Source organism: Trachemys scripta, chromosome 14, assembly GCF_013100865.1.
Source record: "Trachemys scripta elegans isolate TJP31775 chromosome 14, CAS_Tse_1.0, whole genome shotgun sequence".
In the NCBI taxonomy this organism is placed as follows: domain Eukaryota; kingdom Metazoa; phylum Chordata; order Testudines; family Emydidae; genus Trachemys; species Trachemys scripta.
Genome location: NC_048311.1, coordinates 39588123 through 39609217, shown reverse-complemented (window position 1 = coordinate 39609217; position 21095 = coordinate 39588123). Strand labels below are relative to the sequence as shown.

General features: G+C 53.4%; 3 protein-coding genes across 9 annotated transcripts in view; 1 reads left to right on the top strand and 2 right to left on the bottom strand.

The window, feature by feature from the left end:
- Nucleotides 1-15951, bottom strand: part of LOC117886946 (zinc finger protein RFP-like) — a 40195-nt gene extending 24244 nt beyond the window's left edge. Inside the window, exons 1-7 of one of the 3 annotated variants that reach the window (XM_034789127.1) lie at nt 15495-15951; nt 7298-7393; nt 6465-6695; nt 5797-5819; nt 4952-5067; nt 3257-3316; nt 703-1212 (exon numbers count right to left, since the gene is read on the bottom strand). In XM_034789127.1, the coding sequence (XP_034645018.1) occupies nt 704-1212; nt 3257-3316; nt 4952-5067; nt 5797-5819; nt 6465-6695; nt 7298-7393; nt 15495-15911 (1452 nt within the window). In that variant the 5' untranslated portion in view covers nt 15912-15951 and the 3' untranslated portion in view covers nt 703. The remainder of the gene's footprint in view (nt 1-702; nt 1213-3256; nt 3317-4951; nt 5068-5796; nt 5820-6464; nt 6696-7297; nt 7394-15494) is intronic. The other 2 variants (XM_034789123.1, XM_034789126.1) reach the window with 2 other exon arrangements.
- The window catches only part of LOC117887100 (zinc finger protein 208-like), an 882934-nt gene that overhangs the window by 471489 nt on the left and 390350 nt on the right, over nt 1-21095 (bottom strand). The window lies entirely within an intron of this gene.
- Nucleotides 1-21095, top strand: part of LOC117886905 (zinc finger protein 260-like) — a 241991-nt gene that overhangs the window by 136344 nt on the left and 84552 nt on the right. The gene's annotated exons all lie outside the window — the stretch shown is intronic.

Here is a 21095-nt window from a genome sequence, read left to right as displayed (position 1 = left end):
GCTGGCTCGGGCAGCTTGGCTCTTAAACAGAGCCGAAGTCTGAGTCAGGGGAGGAGCAGAGGAGCCGCGGGAGAGGAAGTGCCCGTCCGGTATTTTTCCCGGACATGTTCGGCTTTTTGGCAGTTCCCCCCGGACGGGGGTTTGATTGCAGAAAAACCGGACGTATGGTAACCCTACGTGACTGGTGCCCGCGGCCGGGGGCGCAGCTCCAGCCCCAGGGGGACGCAAATCCGGACAGTGCCGGCTCCATGCAACGCACTGGTGTCCACAACCCCCCCCGGGGCGCCCCCAAGCCCTGCGATGGCTGCCGAGCGGTACCCAGAGACACCCCCACCCAAAGGACAGGGGCCCGCGCCCCCCTCCCCCGACGGCTTGCTGCCTCACAGGGGCACGTTGGTCGTGACGCAGGGGCCACTGGGAGTTGTAGTTCTCGGCCGTTCCCCTCTCCCGTCTCTCCCTGGAGCGTGAGGCCCTGCCAGACTACAGCCCCCAGCATGCCCTGGACAGGAGCCGAGTGTCACACCGAGATGATGTCACAGCGGGCGACCAACACACACAGATTCGGAGATCCTAGCCTCCCTATTTCCCCGGACATGTCCGGCTTTTTGGCAATTCCCCCCGGACGGGGATTTGGGGACCAAAAAGCCAGACATGTCCGGGGAAATCCGGACATATGGTAACCCTATCCCTGCCCCCCCCCCCCTCAGGGACACAGTCTGAGCCGGGATCCCAGCCACACCCAGAGCCAGGGTCGGATTCTCTCCCCAGGGACGGAGCCTGGCGGGAAAGTGAAGATCGGGGCCTTCTCACCAGCATCGATAAATGTCACCTGCCCCCGGTCACAGTCCAGACAAACCCAGATTCTGCTGGGGACCCGGCTTAGGGGCAGGGGGGTCACAGGGGAGGTGAGAGCCCGGAACTGACCCCCCCACCGCTGCACAGCCCAGATCCCCCCCTCAGGGCTATGGCTGATCCCTCCCTTCCTCCCCACAGACTCTCTGGCCACCCCCACAGCCCAGCCTCCCCCATCCCCCACCTCCACCTCCCAGCAATGTCTCCCCGAAGTGAATCCCTCACAGCCCAACACACAGGGATCAGTGTCAAATCTCTCAGGAGTGTTAAGCAGTCGTGTCTCCCCCTCTCTCACACTTTTCCAATCCTCAGACAGGATGAGTTTGGGATGAGCCGTGTATGGATCCAGAGTCACATTCGCTGGGGAGAGAGAGAGAGAATCAGAGCATTAGAGGCAGAGTTCAGCCCTGCGGGAGGCTGGGACCATTTCTCACACTCCACAGCAGCCCCGTTCTGGCTGGGACAGGCCTGGATCCCAGGGAGCTGCCTCTGTCCTGGCCACCTGAGACTGAGCAGGGACATCACTAATTTCCTCAGTCTGTCTAATGGGACCCACTTCATTAGTTTTTCATTTGCTTGCTGAGGCTTCAGCTCCCTGCTCCCTCTGCTGGGGCTGCTCCATTCCCAGCATCAGAGACACAGCAAGGAAGGTTTTGGTGAGGAGGGAGCAGAGGAGGCAGCTACCAGCTTTGAACCACAAAGGGAAGCTCCTTCCCCTAAATGCAGCCTCCACTCCCCAGCCAGAGTAGGAAGAGCAGATTAAGAAAAGAGAGTAGGAAATGTCATTGGGCAGGGGAGCCCCATCCTCACACAGGAGAGAAGGGAGGAGCTGCCAGCCTCACAGGGAGAGGATCTCCCCAATCCAGGAAGCAGTGAGCAGCTCCAATGGGAGAGCCCAGCCCTGCCCGGAGGAAAGGCAGGATGTTGGCAAAGCTCGATGTGGGAGACCCCCTGCACCCTGGTAAAGCAGAGGGATGTGTCAGCCCTCAGGGCAGAGAGCTCTGTTCACATGCTGCTCAGGGAGAGTTTTTCTGTTCAGCAGAGTGGGCATGAACTCAGCACTGAGGTTGGTGTCAGGAGTGTTTGTGTGACTTCAGCGTGGGAGGTCTTCACTGTGCAGTGTGTTGTTTTTAGGGCTGTGTGTGTCATGGTCGGTGTTGGTTTGGTTGGTAACTTTAGCTTAGGGTTACCATATTTCCACAATCAAAAAAGAGGACACTGGGGGGGAAGCCCCACTCTAGCCCCACCCCCATCCACTCCGTCCCACTTCCCGCCCCCTGACTGCCCCCTCAGAACTCCCAACTCCCCCCTGCTGCTTGTCCCCTGACTGCCCCCTCCTGGGTCCCCTGCCACTAACTGCCCCCTAGGACTGCACCCCTATCTAAGCCTCCCTGCTTCTTGTCCCCTGACTGCTTCCTCCTGAGAACCCCCCACCCTAACTGCCCCCCTAGGACCCTACCTGTCCCCTGACTGCCCTGACCCTTATCCACACCCCTGCCCCGAGACAAACCCCTGGGACTCCCATGCCCTATCCAACCGCTCCCCACCACCTGACAGGACCCCCAGAACTCCCGACCCATCCAACCCCCCTCTGCTCCCTGCCTGCCTTGACCCCTCTCCCCCAGACAGACCCCCGGGACTCCCATGCCCTATCCAACCACTTCCCGCCCCCTGACAGGACCCCCAGAACTCCTGACCCATCCAACCCCACTGCTCCCTGCCTGCCTCAACCCCTCCCCTCTCCACACCCCCACCCCCTGACAGGCCCCCCCAGAACTCCCAATCCATCCAACCCCCCCTACTCCCTGTCCCTTGACTGCCCCCTCCAGAAACCCCCTACCCCTTCTCCAGCCCCCTGGCCCCCTTACCCTGCCACTCAGAACAGGGTGTTGGGCTCCGCGCGGAGCCCGACAAGTGGCTGCGCTCCCCAGTGCAACACACAACCCGCTCCCTGCCCCTGCACAGTGCTGCCGGAGCGGGGCGCTGGGCAGCAGGGGAGGGGGAGCAGGGGAGAAGTGGGGGGGAGGAGGAGGAGCTACTGAGGCCCGATGCGAACAGCCCGGCCGGCGATCTGAGAATGCAGGGAGGGAGGGAGGGAGGGGGGAGTAGCTGTACAGCTGCCGGAGTCCAGCCCAGCCAATGATCTGAAGCTGCAGGGGAAGGGCTCTGGCTGCCGGAGCCCCATGCGAGTGGCTGAATTTCTTGCAGCCCTGCCGCGCTCTGAATGTGGGGGGGAAATCCCAGACATTTTAAGTTATTTACAAATTTCCCCCCGGATGCTATTTTTAACACAAAAAGCCGGACATGTCCGGGAAAATCCGGACAAATGGTAACCCTACTTTAGCTACAATCTCATGAAGACATTTTCTGATAATTTAAAGACAATCTCCAGCTGCAATCTCACCCTGTCTGAATGTTCCTAGGGATCCTCCTCTTTTTGTCTCTAGTGCAGACGGCAGAGTGTCTGGAGGGGGAAGGAGAAAGGAGACAAGATTTCAGGCTTTCATATTTATAACAGCATCCCCACTCTCAACTCCTAGAACTGTCTTTTAATTATTACAGAGAAATACACCAAGAAACACTCAGATATTTGAGAGAGGAAAGAGCTTTTTATATTATTCAGGCATCTCCGAGCAAGGGAACCAACATCCTTGCGGCCTCACAACCATCCCAGGACAGACAATCTGTAAGTGAGATTTATATTTTGCCTCCTCATCCCCTCCCACCCTTCAAAATCCAGTTGGTTCATCTCGTTCACTTACTGCCTTTTGCCGTAACCTAAACCCAGAGCCTGCAAAGACTTTGGCATAAAAGTAACTTTACCCACTTTGGTCCCTTTGACACCTACGGGATGATGAGAATTTCCTAAATCGTGGCTCTAACTGTGAGCTGTTGGGTCTGTTTACTCAGCGTCTCTACAGAGAGCAGCACGACGGGGCCTCATCCTCCATAGGCAGAAATAGAAATAATAGTAAAACCATTTTATAAATGTGGAAATTGAGGTGGGGGAAGGTTGACTCAAGGGACAGATTCACCTCTGTACCAGCAGGAGAGGGGTGACTCTGCTATTCAGTGGCTGCAGGGGCCCGTGCAGACTTTGGCACAAGCTGAGGAAGTTCTGAAGCCAGCCAGAGTTACGTCCGTATGACAATGGCCCCCATCTGTCTTGCCCAGCGTGCAGAGTGTCAGAGGCCCAGGTTTACACTGCCCACATCCCTCTGTCCCACATCCACCCCCTCCCTCTTCCTCCCACCCTCACCAACCCCACCCCATTCCCAGCCCTCTCAGGAACATGCCTTGTGCCTGCATCTGCTGTGGAGGAGGCACCAGAGGCGCCTGTGCTGGAGGGATCTCTGACCATGGAGACAGGGCTTTTTCCTTCCCTACAGCCCATTTGGCCATGGCTAGCTGCTTTATGGGACTAGAGCACAGTGATGGGCTGGGTCCGCCTTTGAGAAATGTGCCCCATGGCTGGTGATGTAGCAGTAGATGGGGAGGGCTCTTTAATTATAGAGAATTCTTTGCCGTATATCTCGCTGTTGGGTCTTTCCAAAATGCTCAGTATTCAACTCACCACCATATTTGGGGTCAGGAAGGAATTTCCCCCCAGGTCAGATTGGCAGAGAGCCTGGGGGGTTTTCTGCCTTCCTCTGCAGCGTGGGGCATGGGTGATTTGCAGATTTAAACTAGTGTCAATGGTGGATTCTCTATAACTTGAAGTCTTTAACTCATGATTTGAGGACTCCAGTAACTCAGCCAGAGGTTGGGGTAAATTGTAGGAGTGGGTGGGTGAGGTTCTGTGGCTTGCAATGTGCAGGAGGTCAGACTGGATGATCATGATGGTCCCTTTTGGCCTTAAAGTCGATGAGTCTGAGTCATTTCTTTCTTTAACAGTAATTGTCATAGCAAGACATATTTTGGGTAGAAATAAAGGTTTGAATTAATCAACCTGAGTGACTTGGAGCCCAAGTGCGTGATATTCTCACCCAACAATTAAATAGAAGCATCATCTAATTGTGAACCAATTGGCCAGAACCACTCTCCTTCCTCAGTCTCAGAGGCTCATCCCAATTTCCATTCCTAGATCCCTTCTAGGTACCTTTGAACTTCCCCAGAATCTCCAATAGCACAATTGTGTTTTGAGAGAAACCACTGACTCGCTCTTCCAGTTCAGGAGAAATCTCCTCTGGCTGATGGAACTTCCCCTTCTCACACCTGGAGAGAAACAATTTCACATGATTATATTTCACTGTGTGACTCATTATAAGTTCTGGCTAGTGAGTCGCTGCTCTAATGGGCCTGGAGTTAGAATTCCTCGACTTCTCCCAGCCTCAGAGCAGGTGCAACACAGCCCATGGCCGTGCAACCTTCCCTTCAAAGGACTCATTAATATTCTTCAACTCTGGTCTGGAGAGATCAGCTCTGGGGACAAAAAGGGAATTGAGTCTCTGTGGCCAATTCACTCCTTGGCCTCCATGCTCTGAGGGACAGGTGGTTCCCAGGTGAAGTGCTGTAGAAATCTGACCACTAGGAGCTAGACTGAGACACTACCTCCCCCCTTCCCAGCTCATTCCACACAGGTCTCCAAACAGCCCTCAGGTGGGAAAGACTCTTGGTTGCTGCTGCCCTGGGCTGAATAGTGACCAGTGCCCCAGCTGTGACAGGCCCATATTCCATCCCCACAATCCCGAGGCAGCCAGTCCCCCAGGGATCTGACATCTGTAGGAAATACTTGGTCAGTCTTTCCCACTGAATGGAGAATTCCAGCATCTCCTATACAAGGGTGAGAACCTCAGGATGAAGTTGATCAGAGAGATTCGTATCCAGCATGAGACCTTCCCCACACATTCTACTGTAGAGCCCTGGGGAGATGCAGGGCGAACATCACCACCAAGCTCTTTTTCAGCATTATGAAGCGAGAGAGAGACAGAGACAGCCACATACCTGATCAAGGTGCTTCTCATATCCTAGAAGACAGAGAGAGACAAAAGAATTTCAGTCCCCTCTGACACACACATGGGATTCCAGAGAAGAGATTTTGCAAATATGGGGAAGAAAGGCCCTTCCCTGGCCCCAGGGTCATGGATTTCCTGAGCTAATGGGCCTTTTCCATCTCTCATATCTCTGTGTCTGTGACTCTGCAAAGAATAATAGTTATTCACATGTCAGCAATACACACGCCGAGATTCACCATGGTCTCTGAGTGCTGGACTCCAGTGTGTAAGATTCAGGAGCCCTCCTTTCCATGTGTGGGGATCTGGCATGTTTCTAGTGACAGGTGCCGGTCTCTAATTGTCCCTAGGGGTGCTCAACACCACGTCCCACCCCGACTCCACCCCTTCCCCCCAATGCAATACCCCAGCCCAACTCTTCCTGCTCCCACTCCATCCCCACCCTGCCTCTTCCCCGCCTCCTCTTGTGAGCACACTCCCTCCCCGCTCCTACCCCTCCCTTGTAGCATCTCCTGCACACAGTGGAACAGCTGATCGTAACAGGTGGGAGGTGCTGGAGGGAGGGGGAGGAGTTGATCGGCAGGGCTGCGGGGCGGGCAGCACTGAGGGGGGGAGCTGGCTGCCCTGAAGCACCTACCTGCATTTCTCATTCAGTCTCACCTGCAGGAATTCACTTGCTGGCTTCTGACACTTCCCCTCCATCTCACTGATCAGCTCACTGAGACGGGAAATCTGCTCGGAGAGTTTACTGACATTTTCATCCTGGATTCTCACAATCTCCTCGTCCAGCTTCTCCAGCTGGGCCAGCAGGAGTCGCTCTTGTTCCTCCAGGAACTGCTGCAGTTGGTGAAATTCAGACACAATCTTCTGCCTCTCAGTTTGCATTTGTTTCTGTATGAAAATAAGGCAAGGGCTGGTCAGGGACGTGGCTGGAGTCCAGGGTCCTTTCATGGAGAGCTGAGTGTGCAGGACACTGAATTTCTTTGAAAATCATAAGATTTCTGATATTTGACTCTACCCTGTGGGTACTAGGCAGGGGATTCTCTCACACCTTCCCCTTTGGCCCCTGTATCCCTCTGAAAAGGATGTTTCCATGTCGGTCATGGTCAGCATATTCTGTTATTTATGGTCTCTGGAAATCCAGACCCAGAGCAAAAGGAGGCAGGACTCAGCACTACACTGACAGAGACACCAGGGGAGTTAAAAGACACAGACTTTTAAAAAATGCACGAAATGACCAGACACAGCGGACAGCACTTCATGAGGACATTCTGTTCACTTGGGGAGGGTTTCTGGGCAAGCCACAAGAGCTAGATATTAACTCATCAACTGCAATGGAAGCTTAGGGCCTGTCTACACATGAACCTAACCCAGCAATCCGTGATGATGGAGAAACACACACAAGCTCATGTTCACCAAGGCCACACAGGGGTTTGCCTCCAAACAGACCTCCCACTGCCAGTCTCTGCTGGTTCATAACAACAGACACCTACCAGATTCTCCTGGCTCTTCCCCTCTGCAGTTGCTTTCAATCCCAGCAGCTTTTCTCTCTCTTCCCTCAGAGTTTTCAAATGGGCCTGGATTCTTTCCTGAAGAAACAGAAATGATTTGGGAGGTTTCATCTGGATAGCTGAGAGGTACTTGGAAGTTGGTGTTTTTCCACCCAAAACCCAAGATGATTGTGGTTCTAATTGCTTTGTGACATCAGGGCCACCAAGGAGATGAAACTTCATTAATGGAGATTGGGAGCATGTCACATTCAGACTCGTTACCAATTCCAGTTCAGTCTTTTTAGTAATTAGAGAGATCTCAATTATAACCAAGCTTTAGTGGTATTTATGAATTGATTAGTGGTACAGCTCATAACAGGACACTGGAGTCACATGGGGGTGAATCAATAAACCTGTTTTGTAGAAGGTTTAATGAACCAAGTGATACAAATCCCAGAAGCCACCAGGGTTTCAGCATGGGCTGGGAGTTCAGCCCTGAAGCCCTGGGGACTGCACTAGTTAGATGGAGCTGGTCTAAGCACCAGAGCGAAGCCCATGAGATGTCGGGAGGCCATTCGTCTGCATTGAAGCTGCACAGTCCAGTTTTGTGGAGCACTATCTAGGGCCGGTGCAAGGATATTTTGCGCCCTAGGTGAAACTTCCACCTTCCGCCCCCCCCCAACCTCCCCGAGCATCGCTTATTAAAAACTTTCAAAAATGAATGCTGCATAATGTGGCATTGTTCATTAGAATTAATACACGTTCTGCTTGAAAATGTATTAATTAGTCTACATATTTAATGAAAATAAATGAATAACCTGACAGTGCTGACACTGTTATTGTTTTCACTTTGCACAACATAGCATGGATCTTAAAATAAATCACATACATTATACACAATACACTGTCACAGAGTAACACGTTATAATTTACAATTTATTTTTCTGCACTTTCAGTTTAGCAAATTTAGAAACAAGTTCCTCCAAGTCAATGCTGCGAGCAATGTCAGGTTCTATTGACAAGGTAGATAGCCCGACAAGTCTTTGTTGCAACACTGATGTTCACATGTATGTTTTTATCAACTTGAGCTTCGCTCACCACTGGCCACAGAAACTGGGAGAGTCAAGAGGATGTGTAGAGCAGTAATTGTGTTGGGGACACTATCTGTCAGTTTATTTGTGCATATGACGTTCAATACATCTTGCGGTGATGCACTGTTTTGGACTCGTCGTGCAATAGCTTGCAATTCATTGCACAAGTCAAAGGCATCAATATCTTTGGATTCACCATGTTGCAAAGCTTGCTCCAGATTCAAGCAATGTTCCATAATTTGCTTTGGTGTTGTATGTTGCAAACTGTAAACATCATATAGGAAGCCAAATACTGAACTAATTTGCTGCATCAATGTGAATCTTTCTTCAACTGAATGTATCGCTGTGTCGATGACTGAAAAGTAAAAGTTCACTTTGAATTTTTCTTTCGGATTATAAATAGGTTCGTCAGTTGTTTCACATGTGAACTGCTTCCTCTTTTTTCTAATACGGATTGGATCTGGTTCAAAAAGTGCCGGTACATCCAACTCCTCCACAAGTTCACCTGCATCTACCAAGTTTTCTCAAAGTCTGTGACACTTCTGCGGCCTACAAGAAACTTCTTGGTTTCTCAAAGATGATTAATGGCGTCACTTATGTCGAATTCTTTCGCCTGAAGTTGTTTGCTAGTCATATTGATCTCAAACAATATGTCATATCACACAACAAGAGAAACAAGAAACTTGAAACTAGAAATGGCTTTTGCAAGATCCTTTGCATCAACTCGTGACGTATTGCCAGATGATCCTGTTAGAGTAGTGTCATCATAGATCTCTATCAGAGCATCATAGATGTCACCAAGCTGATAGCGAAGAGGTTTCAAGGAATCAATTCAACTTTCCCATCTTGTTTCACTCAATGGTTTAACTGTGAGATTAGATACGTGGTGTGTTAGAATTTCCCAGCGACGTGTAGAAGCTGAGAAATACACATAAACGCATTGAACTAAATCAAAGAAGGCAGTTGCCTCCAAGGAACACTTCGTGGGGGTTCAGGTTTGGCTGGGGAGTGCAAGGGGAGCAGACCGGGTTTGGGTGTGGAGGGGGTGGCGGACGGGGTAGGATTCAAAGAGCCGCAAGGTGAAATGGGCGCTCTCCTCTCCAGTCCCTGGCATGCAGCAGTGGGCAAAGTCACAGTGCAATTGCAACAGGGCAACGGGAGCGTGTCGCCAGTCCATCCTGTGCCCTGGCTGGGGAGTTGAATGCTGGACTCTCACTCCGGCACGGGAGCATGGGGCAGGCAGGACTGTGAGGCAGAGAGTGCGCGGTCCTCACGCCAAAGCAGGGTCGGGAGGGTAGAAAGCTGGGGCGCAGGGAGGTGGGTTAAAGCAGCTTAGCCGCCCCTCCACGCAAGAGAGCCCACAGAGCTGCCAGCCATGGCCTCCCTCCCTTCTCTCCCCAGGGAGCAGAGCCTCTGCCCTGGAAAACCTGCAGCCCGCCCTCCGAGGAGCATACCATGTGCAAGCCGCGCTTGATAATGGACCTACCACCATAGCAATCTCTACAATTAACCATTCACAATCAAAGGACTTCACATGGCAGGAGTCAGAGAGCAATTGGGACTTCCCCGGTTTTCTAAATGGCAGGAGACAGGAGTCGGAGAGCAATTCACTGGGAGCGTGGTTCTTATCATCTCCTCCTCCCTATAGTATGTGATCTAATCAAAGAACTTCGCTGGCTTTAGGGTGACCAGTCGGGACGGTCCCGATATTTGCTTGTTTGTCCCGCGTCCCGCCCGATGTGCAGTCGGGACACTGGACAAACAAGCAATTTTGCCCTCCCAGAAGGGCTCTTGCCGCCCCCCCCCCACTCCACCCCGTCCTTCCCCCATTGGCTCCCTCCCCAAATCCCCGCCCTGGCCCCACCTCTTCCCCAAGCACGTGGCATTCCTCCTCCCTCCCAGGCTTGCCACTGTAATGGCGGCAAGCCGGGGAGGGAGGGGGTGGTGGTCAGCTTCCAGTTCCTGGAGCTGGTGAGTACGGGCACCGGGCGGGCAAGGAGGCTGCTCCCCCAGGAGGGAGACGGGGGGCCTCCGGACCCCAGCAGCAGTGGGGGAGAATGGCTCAGGGCCGCAGGAGTGGCCATGTAAAGTTTATCGGCTCGGGGTGGACCCCGGCCAGTCCTCGCCCCTTAGGGGAGTGGTAAGGAGACAAGTCCCCCCCTCGTCCTGGCTCCTCAGCTGAGCCCCCCCCCGTCTCCCTCCTGGGGGAGCAGCCCCCTTGCCTGCCCGCCCGGTGCTTCCAGCTCCAGGAACTGGAAGCCGGCCACCACCCCCTCCCTCCAGGCTTGCACCGGCATTACAGCTGCAAGCCTGGGAGGGAGGAGGAATGCCGCTCAGCTGAGGAGCCAGCACGAGGCAGGAGGGGAGACTCGGCTCCTTACCTGGCCTGCGGCGGCCGGCGAAACATGCTGGCACGGGGCGGGGACGCTACCCCCCTACAGGGCAGGGCGAGGAGCCGGCCGGGGTCACCCCCAGCCCATAAACTTTACGTGGCCACTCACGCGGCCCTGAGCCGCTCTCCCCCGCCGCTGCGGGGTCCGGAGCCCCGCGCCTCTAGCTCCAGCGGCTCCTTCCCCGCGGGGCGGCGGGACGTGCCGCATGTGGCCGCGGCGCTGCCGGGGCCTGCTAATTCCCCAGGCACCAGCAAAACGGCTTTTTTTTTTGGTGGCTTTTTTTTTTTTGCTCCCTCCCATTCTCCCCCCCCTCCCCCCGAATCCCGATATTTCATGTCAGTGATCTGGTCACCCTAGCTGGCTTTCTAAATGGCAATAGTTGGAGACCAATTCATTGGGAGCGTGATTCTTATCACCGCCCTGTAGTCTGCGATCTAATCAAAGGACTTCTTTAATTGCTGGCTTTGTAAATGGCAGGAGAGCAATTCATTGGGATTGTTATTATTAGCCATGATGCAGATTTGTATAAAGGACAGTTGGGGTTTGCCCCAGTGCTGTCCTAAACCCTTTCCGTGGCAATGTCCCCTGGGTAGGTATCCCCCGATCCTATTCCCTGGTAAAGATCCCGGAAGCAGTGCATTCTGGGAGATTTCAAAAGGCTGCCTGGTGGGACTAATGGAACCACTTCAGCTGGTCCTTGCCCACGTACACAACAGAACAGGTCAGACTGGTACTGGTCAGCTCCAGCCTGGGGTTAGTTTTGGTACAATCCAGACTATTTCCAGTGGTACTTGGCATGGACCTGAGCTGTCTGGAGCCCTTTTGTGTGTGTACTGAAGGGGTTCGGGGTCTCACACAGTGTTTAGCCCAGTGATCTCCTCTAGTGCAGGCAGCATCTGAGTTTAACCCCTCATGGAGCAACACGGTAGTTCAGAATCCCCGTGAGAAACCTCCACTCCCTGGTTGGCCTGGGACCTTTATCAAGGGGTCTCTCCCTCCTAACGGACACACTTAATCACTGGGTGGGGCTAAGGCTAAGATGGCAGCATGGCAAAGTGATTCGGGTCTTGGACTGGATCTGGAGAGATCTTGGTTCTATGCTAAACTCTGTCACTGACATGCTGGGTGACTGTGGGCAACCCACTGCCCCGTTTTGTGCCTAAGTTTCCCTTCCCACCTTTTGTCTATCTAGACCAGTGGTCAGCTACCGGTCTACTGCAATTGACTAGTCAAGCCTGGAGACTCTCCTAGTTGACCACGATATCTGGCAGCACAGCAGGGTTGCTTGCTGCTACTAAGATGTCATGTTATTGACTTGAACTGGGACTGTATAGAACATGGTTGCAACCAAGGTCCTGTAGTGGCACCAAATCTTGTATAAAGGGGGTCAAATGATGTGTCTAAGACAAGGTTATGGTTTACCGGTTATGATTATGCTGTCTATATGCGTGTATCAATTTTGTAGTTGAAGTTATGCATATTGGCTCTATACTGTCTGTATTTCAAACTTATGCTATGCTTCTAGGTGACCTCCCAGACAAGTTGGTGTTAGCTCTGCCTAGCCTGCTTGATGGCCCATTAAGGACCATCAGCTATACAATTGACCCATTGAGAGAAGGCAGATACCCCTTGTAATTCAGCAAAGTATGCAGGGACTTGCCCATGTGACTGCAAACTCCATTTTGCTATAATTTTCCACAATAAGAACAAAGAGGTGTTCTTACACCTGGAAAAGACTATAAAAGGCTGATGCCTCATCTCCATCTTGTCTTCAATCCTGCTTCTTACTTCGGGAGGGACTTTGCTACAAACGGAAGCTCTACACAAAGGACTGAATGACCCATCCCAGCTGGGGATGTTCTCCAGAGATTTGATTTGAACCTGCCTTTTATTCTATCACTGAATCAAGAACTGTGCCATTACTGTATGTAATCGATTCCATTTAACCAATCCTAGCTCTCATCTAGATTTTTTTCCTTTTATGAATAAACCTTTAGATTCTAAAGGATTGGCAACAGTGTGATTTGTGGGTAAGATCTGATTTGTATATTGACCTGGGTCTGGGGCTTGGTCCTTTGGGATCGAGAGAACCTTTTTTCTTTTACTGGGGTATTGGTTTTCATAACCATTTGTCCCCATAACGAGTGGCACTGGTGGGGACACTGGGAAACTGGAGTGTCTAAGGGAATTGCTTGTGTGATTTGTGGTTAGCCAGTGGGGTGAGACCAAAGCACTCTTTGTCTGGCTGGTTTGGTTTGCATGAGAGGTGGAAAATCCCCAGCCTTGGGCTGTAACTGCCCTGTTTAAGCAATTGGTCCTGAATTGGCACGCTCAGCTGGGTCCCGCCAGAACCGCATCATTACATAAGGCAGGTTCCCTGCCTGCCCCAGCAGCACTCCCAGAAGTGGCCAGCATGCCCCTGCAGCCTGGGATGAGGCTACACGTGGCTCCTGCCTGCAAGCACTGCCCCCACTGGCTGACAGGAGCAGCAGGCGGAGCCACATGTCCCCCCCGGGGCCACGGGGGCACATTTGACCCTTCCGGGATTGGCGTAGCGTTGGGGCAGGCAGGGAGCCTGTGTTAGCCCCGCTGCACTGCCGACCGTGAGCTGTCTGAGGTAAGTCCGTGCCGCACAGCTGGAGCCAGCACCCCATACCCCCTCCTGCACCCCAACCCCCTGCCCTGACCCAGCACCAGGGGCGGCGCGGCTCTAGGCACCAGCAAAGCAAGCACATGCTTGGGGCAGCCCATTTGCAGGGGTGGCAGGGATCCAGCATGGGAGCTGAGAACCAACAGGGGGCCCTGGGAGCTGTAGTTCCTTGGTTAGCTCCCTGCCTATAGAGCCAGCCCTGGAGCAGGGAAAGAACTACATTTCCCAGCATTCCCTTGGCCACTACCAACAGGAAAGAGGGGGAGGGAGTGAGGAAGCTGAGACCTCATTCTACAGCCTGCTGTGAATGGAGAGCTGCACGGGGAAGGGCAGGGATACCATATTTTAATATTCAAAAAATAGGACACTCCACGGGGAGGCAGGGTAGCCCCACCCTGCCACCATCCACTGCCTCCGACTGCTCCCCACAGAAACTCCAACCCATCCAACCCCCCTGTTCCCTGTCCCCTGATCACCCCCTCCTGGGACCCCTGACCCAACTGCCCCCCAGGACCCCACCCCCTATCTAAGCCCCACTGGTCCTTGTTCCATGATTGCCCCCTCCTGAGACCCCACCCCCCATCTAAGCCTCCCTTCTCCTTGTCCCCAACTGCCCCCTCCTGAGACACCCCCCAAGTTCCCCCCTAGGACCCCACCCCCTACCTGTCCCCTGACAAACCCTTGGGACTCCCATGCCTCTCCAACTGCTGCCTGTCCAATGAGTGCCCCCCGAACCTCTGACCCATCTACCCCCCTGCTCCCTGTCCCTTGACTGCCCCCCCCCCCGGAATCCCCTACCCCTTCTCCAACCCCCCAGCCCCCTTACCGTGCCACTCAGACCAGCGTGTCTGGCTTCGCGCAGTGCCAGACACGCTGCTACATACATGCTGCCGTGCTCCCCTGCAGAGCCACAGCCCCCTCCCCCCATCAAATGCCTTCCAGATTTGAACACCTCAAAATTCAGGAATGCTCAAGCTCAGTTACTTCATTTCTCCCAAATCAAATATACTGATCCACTGTCCTTGCTGTAGAAAAAGTAGGATAAAATTGAACAAGAAATGCTTCTCAGTGGTTATTAGGACTGGGATTGCTATTTTCAACAGCCATTGCCTTTTTTGTTTGTTTGTTTGTTTGTTTGAAAGGAAGACAGTGATATCACATTGGCAAATTCCCCATAGAAACAAAGAGTGGAACAAAAGAATAATAAAGGCACCTCAACTTTTCCTCATTGATGGAGGACAGGCTTATAATATGCATCCAGATATCCTCCAATCACACAAGCTGAAAATGGTTCCACTTTACTGCAGTTCTGTAACCATATGGGAACAAATCCTGTCTGTGTTCTGTGCACATCCAAAATTCCTGCTGAATGACCTGCCCTGGGAGCGAGTTACCAGTGACCCAGGGCTGTGGCAGAAGGAGGGTACAGGTGGGGGGTGGAGAGCCCAGGGCTGGGGTGGCAGGAGATGTGGGGGGGCAATGGTGGGGGGTTAGGGGAAAGCCCAGGGCTGGGATGGCAGGGGGGTGTGGGTGGGGGGGGTGAGAGCCCAGGGTTTGGGCAGCAGGAAGTGTGGGGGGGGCGAGGAGCCCAGGGCTGGCATGAGGGGGGCAGCCAAAAAATTTTTTGCTTGGGGCAGCAAAAAACCTAGAGCCGGCCCTGCCCAGCACCCTGTACCCAAGGCTGCACCCCAACCCCCTGCCCCAGCCCACAGTCGCCTCCCACACTGCGAACACCTTGGCCACAGCCAGGAGCCCGAACCCCCACCCGAACCCCAACCCCAACCTCCTACCCCAGACCCGTGAAAGTGAGTGATGGAGCAATGGAGAGAGGGGGGTATGGAGTGAGCAGGGCTTCGGGGTGGGGGGTAGATCCTGCTTACAAAACTTGATATTTTGCCTCTGTTGCCACTCTGCCAGATCATTAATTTTGTTACAGCCTCTCCCGTAGAATGAAGACTTTACAGAGCTGAATGATGAGTCACACCCATGACAGGCAACTTTCAGTGAAATTAGCCTGTAATTAAACCCCAAAAGTTAACCCATTAAATCTAACAGCAATTCCCTACCTTGTACTCTTGGGCAGCCTCCAGTATGGGAACCACTGTGTGAGTGCGGTGAGCCCAGGATCTGTCGCACACCACACAGATGGGGGTTTGATCCTCTTCACAGAACAGTTTCAGAGCTTCCTGGTGTTTCCCACACACCCCGTCCGCTCCTGCTCCCTTTGCTGCCTGTAAACTCAGCCGCTTGGCGATTTCTACCATGTTTGCCAGCTGCCTGTTGGGCTTGAGGTTTCTCTGTTGCACAGTTTCTCTGCACTGAGGGCAGGAGGCGGCTGTATCGGATCCCTCCCAGAACTGCCTGATGCAGGCTTGGCAGAAATTGTGCCCACACTCCAGAATGACAGGTTCTGTGAAATACTCCAGACAGATGGGACATGTTGCTTCCTCCCGGAGACTTTCCACGGGGTTCTCTGCAGCCATGGCTTCCTCTGGGCAGAGGAACAGGGTTAGTTTCAATTTCCTGAATTCACACTATGCCCCGCCTGTAGCAGCAAGGGGGTGTTTCCTTTCCTGAAAATAACTGATGCTGTTTGCTGAGCAGGAAGGACCCAACCAATTTTACCCCTGTAGGCTTTAGTGAAAAAAATGTACAGTCACACCTGTGACAGATAACTTTCAGTGAAATTAATCTGTAATTAAAACCCTAAAAGGCTCCTGGCCTCCAATCAGCCCCTGTGCTGGTGTGGAGGGTCACTGAGACCTGTGAGGATTAGCCTGCAGGAGCTGTGTGTCTAAGGTTGGATAGTCAGGCTTGGCAGAATTATTTTATATAATATATAATTTTGACAGACAATGTTTATTTTAAGCATTTTTAATATTTTTTTATTTAAACTTTCACAGTTGCACAAAACTCTGGGTTTTAAGCATTTCATTTCAATTAAAATTTTCACCATTGTGGGAAATTATGGGGGATCAGACAAGATTTTGGTCAGACCAGAACTATTCAATAACACTAGACACTGAAATTCAAAAAATTGAAGCTTTAGAACTGTTAAAATTCTCTGTAACCAGCTAAATCTCCTCTCTCCCCCAGGGCTAGGGCCGGCTCTAGGATTTTTGCCACCCCAAGCAAAAAAAAAAAAAATGTCTGCCCCCACCCCAGAGCCCTGGGCTCCACACCCTCCTGCTGCCCCAGCCTTGTGCTTTCCCCCCCCCACCCACATCCCCTGCCACCCCAGCCCTGGCCTCTCCCTCCCCACCCCGTGCCGCCCCAGCTCTGGGCTCCCCTCTTCCCCCCCACCAGAGCCCCCCACATACATCCCCTGCCGCCCCAGCCCTGGGCTCTCCCCTCCCCTCCACCTGCACCCTCCTTCTGCCCCAGCCCTGGGTCACTGGTAACTTGCTCCCAGGGCGGGTCATTCAGCAGGAATTTTGGATGTGCACAGAACACAGACAGGATTGGTTCCCATATGGTAACAGAACTGCAGTAAAGTGGAACCATTTTCAGGTTGTGTGATTGGAGGATATCTGGATGCATATTATAAGCCTGTCCTCCATCAATGAGGAAAAGTTGAGGTGCCTTTATTATTCCTTTGTTCCACTCTTTGTTTCTATGGGGAATTTGCCAATGCGATATCACTGTCTTCCTTTCAAACAAATAAAACAAACAAACAAACAAAAAAAAAGGGCAATGGCTGTTGAAAATAGCAATTCCAATCCTAATAACCACTGGGAAGCATTTCTTGCTCAATTTATTCTACTTTTTCTACAGCAAATTACAGTGGATCAGTATATTTGATTTGGGAGAAATGAAGTAACAGCTGCCCAAATTGAGCTTGAGCACTCCTGAATGTTGAGGTGTTCAGATCTGGAAGGCAGGTGCTAGATTCCCTTTCTGAATATTAGCTAAATCTGGAAAGGAAAAGTCAATTTCTGCTTCCATGGCTCAGAAGTGAAAATCCTCCTGAGTGTCTGATACTGTATCTCATGCTGCCCAGGACCTCTAGCAGAGCCTCCCCTCCCTTACTTTTCATTTTAAATTCTAGTGGGATCCACATACCTCCCTTGCTAGGTTTCAGATAGAAAGGGGCACTGTCCATTTAGTCCACCCAATTCCTTCTTTAGGAGCTGCAAAGTGAGGTCACATCAGGATCCCTAATCCAGGCTGGGGAAGTCTTCTGAAGGGAATATCTGGGCCAAAGCCTTCTACTCCTTGGGCACACTTGTTCCCCATTCACAGTGCCACCCCCCTCTAGCAATGAGCTCTCCCTTCACAACAAGCTGCAGCATGAGGTTTCAGCTATCATACTCTCTCCCCCTTCCTTTCCTGTTAATAGTGGCCAAGGGAATGCTGGGAAATGTAATTCTTTCCCTGCTCCATGGCTGGCTCTATAGGCAGGGAGCTAACCAAGGAACTACAGCTCCCAGGGCCCCCTGTTGGTTCTCAGCTCCCAGGCTGGATCCCTGCCCGCTGCTGCCCCTCCAAATGGGCTGCCCCAAGCAGGTGCTTGCTTTGCTGGTGCCTAGAGCCGCCCCTGCCCAGGGCAATGGTCCAGTGCCACCCCCCCACCACTACAGGAACCGAGGCTAAAAGTCCATCTGATGGTGGCTCAGGGGCCTGTGGAATGTGCTGCGATCTCAGCCTGGGCCCTAGTGGGGCAGCTGACCCTGTAACACAACCACTAGGGTTACCATATTTCAGCAAGCAAAAAAGAGGACTGGAGGAGCCCCGCCCTAGCCCCGCCCCTGCCCCTCCCACTTCCCGCCCCCCCAGAACCCCCAACCCTCCCCCCGTTCCTTGTCCCCTGACTGCCCCCTCCTGGGACCCCTGCCCCTAACTGCCCCCTAGGACTCCACCCCCTATCTAAGCCTCCCTGCCTCTTGTCCCCTGACTGACCCAACCCTTATCCACACCCCCACCCCCAGACAGACCCCTGGGACTCCCACGCCCCATCCAACCACTCTCCACCCCCTGACAGCCCCTCCCCCAGAACTCCCAACCCATCTAAACCCCTCTGCTCCCTGTCCCCTGACTGCTCCGATCCCTCTCCCCATTCCTGCTCCCTGACAGCTCCCCCCCAGAACTCCCAACCCCCCACCCCCCGCTCCTTGTCCCCTGACTGCCCCCTCCTGGGACCCCTGCTCCTAACTGCCCTCCAGAACCCCACCCCCTACCTAAGCCTCCCTGTTCCTTATCCCCTAACTGCCCCTTTCTAAGACCCCCCCAACTGCCCCGCAGGACCCTACCCCCTACCTGTACCCTGACTGCCCAAAACTTTCTCCACTCCCCCCAAAAAGCCCCCCCCGAACTCCCGACCCCCCCCGTTTCTTGACTGCCCCCTTCAGAACCTCCCTGCCCCTTCTCCTGCCCCCTGGCCCCCTTACCCTGCTGCTCAGAACATGGTGTTGGGCTCTGTGCGAGCCGGACACGTGGCTGCGCTCCCCAGCACAACACACAACCCGGTCCCTGCCCCTGCACAGTGCTGCCGGAGCGGGGCGCGGGGCTGCCGGGGAGGAGGAGCTGCCAGCTCAGAATGCAGGGAGGGAGGGAGGGGGGGAGGAGCTCCTCTACAGCTGCTCCGGAGTCCAGCCCGTGACTTTCCTGCAGCCCTCCCAGCCGCTCGCTCTGCTCTGCCGGGGGAGGGGGGAAATCCCGGACATTTTGAGTGATTTACAAATTCCCCCGGACGCTATTTTTAGCAGAAAAAGGAGGACATGTCCGGGTAAATCCAGACTAATGGTAACCCTACCCGAGCCGGGCCGGAGCCAGAGCCGCTTGGCCGGGGCCGGGCTGGCGCCCCGGGTCCCGAGCCGGGCCGGAGCCAGAGCCGCTGAGGCCGGGGCCGGGGCTGGACTGGGCCGCGCCGCGCCTCCCAGGAGCCCTCCTTGCGCCCCCCCCAGCTTACCTGTTGCTGCCGCCGCCTGCCCCTGCTTCTTTTCAGACTTCCCGCGAACATCTGATTCGTGGGAAGCAGGGGAGGGGGAAGAACAGGGGGCGGAGCATTCAGGGGAGGGGAGGAGGGGGAAGTGAGCTGGGGGCAGAGTGGACAGCTGCGGGGCCCTCTTAGGCGTGGGGCCCAATTCAGCCAAATTGGCTGAATTGGCCTAAAGCCGGCCCTGCCCTGGGTCGTGCACTTTGTAGCATTGACATGGGCTGGGGTCTGCTCTCAGGCCCCCTGGACACCTGCCCAGGGCAGGTGGAGAGTCGGAGTCTCTCCACAGCAACCAAGGCTCCCAGCCTGGCCAGGGATGGGGCCTCAGCAGGAAGAGGAGGAGGGGGCAGGGCCACAGGTAGTGGGACCTCATACCACCTCCCCCCAACTTCTATCAAGGTTCCAGAAAACCTGGGGTGATCCCAAGCTGACTCCTGACACCAACCTTAGTGCTGACTTCATGCCCATTCTGATTAACAGAAGCACTCTCCCTGAGCAGCACCTGAACAGAGCTCTCTGCCCTGAGGGCTGACACATCCCGCTTCTGTAACCCGGTGCAGGGGGTCTCCCCATCGCTCTTCTCCAACATCCTGCCTTTCCTCTGGGCAAGGCTGGGCTCTCCCATTGGAGTTGCTTCTTGCTTCCTGGATTGGGGAGATGCTATCCCTGTGATGCTGGCGGATCCTTCTTTTTCCCAAGGCTGAGGATGGGGCTACCCCACCCAATGCCACCTCCTACACTCTGGTCTTGAGTAGCTCTTCCCCAATGCTGCATCTTCCTCTCTGTTCCCCAGCCTGGGAGTGGAGGCTGCATTAGAGGAGGGAGATTCCCTCTTGGTATCCACCTCCTCTGCTGCCTCCTCAAGAAAAGCTTCTGATACCTTCCTTGCTGTGTCTCTGCCACTAGTGTTAGGGCGCTTATTCCTTCACCCTCTCACTTCCCTGGTCCTTCTCACATGAACAGAGAGCAACAGTACCCGAAGTCCGAAGATGCAAACAATTCAAGGTTTATTGGGGTGTTCTTCCAACAAGCATGATTCCAGTTTCCTTCCTCAGTGTCCCCCTTCCCAGATCTGATACCACAGAGCCTTGCCTGTGTCCCTGTTCCCATTCCCTGTTCCCATTCCCCGCCCTTAGTGAAACATGATTCCAATTCCCCCACCCCCATTCCCTGTTCCCATTCCCCCCCACTTCCTGATTGACTGCACACTATATAGTAAAACTTGAGTTCTGCTTAGCTATACCTTAACCAATCATTTTACTGAAATTTAACTAACCAATCCTAACATATTGTAATGTGATTATTTAACCAATTATATCCCACCACCTTAATTGGTTTACACCCAACAAAATTAATAATACAGCAGACAGAAACAATCACAGAACCAGACAGAGATTATACAGACAAACAATAGGGAAGTGGAGACTACAGTGATAGAACAATACAGAAATGAGGATTTCACATCCCAGCTATTGATGAGTGAGTTCTTGCCAGACAGGATGCTATCAAACTAAGTTTCCTTTTACATCTTCTAGGCTCTTCCCTTTCTCTGGAGGTGATAGGAATATCAGGACAGGATTGTTTTCCTAACAGCCCAATAGCACCTTATTTCCATGTGACTAGTTTGGAATGTGAGGATGTGACCATGCACTTCCCAGTTTATGGCTGCCTCTTCTACTTAGCCAAAGGCCTTAGCCTAAGAACAGGGCCTCAAACTGTAGAGAAGGCCTTT